Source organism: Phalaenopsis equestris, unplaced genomic scaffold (assembly GCF_001263595.1).
Source record: "Phalaenopsis equestris unplaced genomic scaffold, ASM126359v1 Scaffold232117, whole genome shotgun sequence".
Classification (NCBI taxonomy): domain Eukaryota; kingdom Viridiplantae; phylum Streptophyta; class Magnoliopsida; order Asparagales; family Orchidaceae; genus Phalaenopsis; species Phalaenopsis equestris.
In genome coordinates, this window is record NW_018250086.1 from 1,247 (window position 1) to 4,116 (window position 2,870).

The 2,870-nt window shown below is 34.2% G+C and overlaps 1 protein-coding gene across 1 annotated transcript; it reads left to right on the forward strand.

Moving 5' to 3' along the window:
• Positions 1–1,705: 1,705 nt before the first annotated feature.
• LOC110038191 lies at positions 1,706–2,400 on the forward strand (the record flags this gene model as incomplete). The annotated part of the gene is made up of 2 exons (XM_020742961.1): positions 1,706–1,929; positions 2,101–2,400. Coding segments are annotated over 2 exons (471 nt in total), but the record flags the coding sequence as incomplete, so codon positions are not given.
• Positions 2,401–2,870: the final 470 nt, after the last annotated feature.

Genomic DNA, 2,870 nt, shown 5'->3' on the forward strand with positions numbered 1-2,870 from the left:
TATATAAATTTCTTTAATTATTAACTTTTAATATTAGGTGGTAGAATATCACTTACAATATGATTTACTATATCGACATACCACGATATATTAATTTCAGCAATATTATATAATTGTTCATCAGAGAAATTTTCTAAAATTTCATTTACAAAATTATTTAATATTTCTTTTTTCTAGTCTAGACAAATGATCAACTATTGGATTATCATTTACATTTCTATCAACTACAATAAAATCAAACTCTTGCAAAACAAGTATCCATCTAATCATTCTTGATTTAACATCCTTCTTTTGCATCAAGTATTTGATAGTAGGATGATCTGTATGCACTATACATTTGGTTCCAATCAAGTAAGATCTAAATTTATCAAAGGCACAAACAATAGCTAATAACTCTCACTCTCTTTCATAATAACTCTCTTTCAGTAGTAGTGTAGTTAATTTGAGCATCATTTAGAGTTTTAGAACATAATATATTATTTTAAAAATTTTGTTATGTTTTTGTCCTAAAACAGCTCCAACAACATAATCACTAGCATCATACATTATCTCAAATAGTTTCTCCCAATCAAGTGGGACTATTATAGGTGTAGTGATTATTTTTTTAAATAATTCAAATGTTTTTATGCATTCTAAAATCAAAATTTGTATCTTTTTTCTAAAAATTGGCATAATGACTTAGTTATTTTTGAAAAAAATTTTATGTAACTCCTGTAAAAACCCTAGCTGTCGAACACGATTTTGCCTAGTTGTCGAACACGATTTTGCCAATTTGTGATTCCATCATCATTTTTTGGTCTAGAGCAAAATACATCGGAAGAACCCTAGCTGTCGAATACGATTCCAAATACGAACGCAAATGAAAAAAAAAAATTTCCTGAACCCTAAAAGGAATTAAAGCTAAAAATTCTTTTCTCCAATTTGGCGGAATCTAAAATGACAAAATTTACGATTTGGCGGGATTGAAAGGTGACAAAGAGACGTTTTTTTGATATTGGGTAGGGCTCAGGCCGGGTCACACTATAAAAACAATTTTTCTCTTATTTTTTTTTATGGTGGGCCAATAACTGGTGTTAGCTTTTTTATTTGCTCCGACACAGCTAACTTAATAATTCCTCTCCCGAGTGGTTCCTAACATATATCAATTGTTTGCGCCAATCTCTAACCATTCCTCAGTAGGGTTGTCAAAACGGCTCGTTGTTCGCGAACAACTCGTGTTGGGCTCGTTAAGAAGCTCGTGTTGGGCTCGTTAATTTTGTTCGATAAGTTAACGAGCCGAACACGAACTAAGATGTGTTCGTTCGTGTTCGGCTCGTTTTGGCTCGAAATACTACTCATCAAATTTATATATATGTTAAGTAGTATTTTAAAAAAATCTAATTGACTACAAGGCTACAAAGATTTATAATCAATTAAAATATTGATAAAGAAAATATAAAAAAAATCATTAAATTAAATTAAAATGATGTTTTAATATAAATAATAATTTTTAAAACTTGTTCAAACCCCTATTGTCTTATGTATTATGACTAAATGATTAGAGTTGTTAAATTGTTAAAAGTACTATTTGTTCGTGAACAGCTCATGTTCGGCACACTTTTTAGGTAGAAATATAAACGAGCTCGAAATATAGCCGAAGACGATTCCTCAGTGAATCGATTTCGCCCTTCGCCCCATTTTTCTCCCGATCTGCGATCTCTGCGAGGAAGGCGATTCCTCAGTGAATCGATTTCGCCCTCGCCCCATTTTTCTCCCGATCTGCGATCTCTGCGATCTCCCAGCGCCCTTCCACATCGCCGTCTCCCAGCGCCCTTCCTCATCGCCGTTCACCGTCTCCCTTCCTCATCGCCGTTCACCGTCGCCGCTCCCGTCATGCCACTCCAGTAGTCGTTCCTTGTCGCCGGTCCCCGTTTCGCAAGGCCGAAACCGGTAAGCCCTAATTTCCTTTTCACGCCAATTTCCCTGTCATTTCCCTCCCCAAATCGAATCTAATTTCCGGAGAACTCACTCCAATCTCCTCAGTCATTCTCCTCTCAAAACCGAGCCTGATTTCTAGAGAAGCCCTAATTGTTTTGTGCCAAATTCTTCTCTGCAATCCAGCGTCCGGCGCCAAGTTCTTCTCTGCAATCCAGGTTTGACGCCAGACTCGGCCGTCGCACCTGACCGTCCGATCGTGGAGGAATGGTTTCTGCATACTATTGTAGTGATTTCCCATAATATAGTTAGTATATATTGCTGCATACTATTTGCATTTATGTTGTCAGAATCTATTGCTCCTATTACTGCCAACATAGTGCATCGAGTTTGCATTACAACATGGTATTGTGTTTCAAATTATAATTGTTAATCTTACTTTGTTAATGGAAATAATTTAGAATAATAAAAATCCAAAATGATTAAGACACATAGGGCTATAAACACATCAAGTAGAGTATTAATTAATTCAAGCTTGTTCGTTCATTTATTTTCTTATATCATATTCAAGTAAATCCTTGAGTTGATCATGACTGGAGTTCTTTATCTTATTAGAGCTTGTTTATTTTTATTTATGTCAGGTTCAAACTGTAATCGAGCTTTTTGCAAGCTTGATAAATTTGTGAGTTGCTAATTTATGCATATAACCCTTATCATTGAACATAAAATATGCGAAGTTATTGTCATTGTTTACATATTTCACAGAATATCATTGTTTAGATTCTTATAATTTCAAAATGTAATGAAAAACTAAAGTTAAATCAAACCATCGAACTATTTGCTAAAAAAACCTCATCCTAGTTTTTACCTCTATTTATGAACTTAATTTAAAGTGCGTAAGAAAACTTATCAATCCATCATTGTTAGTTCAAGCTAGTATACATAGGAATTGGGTG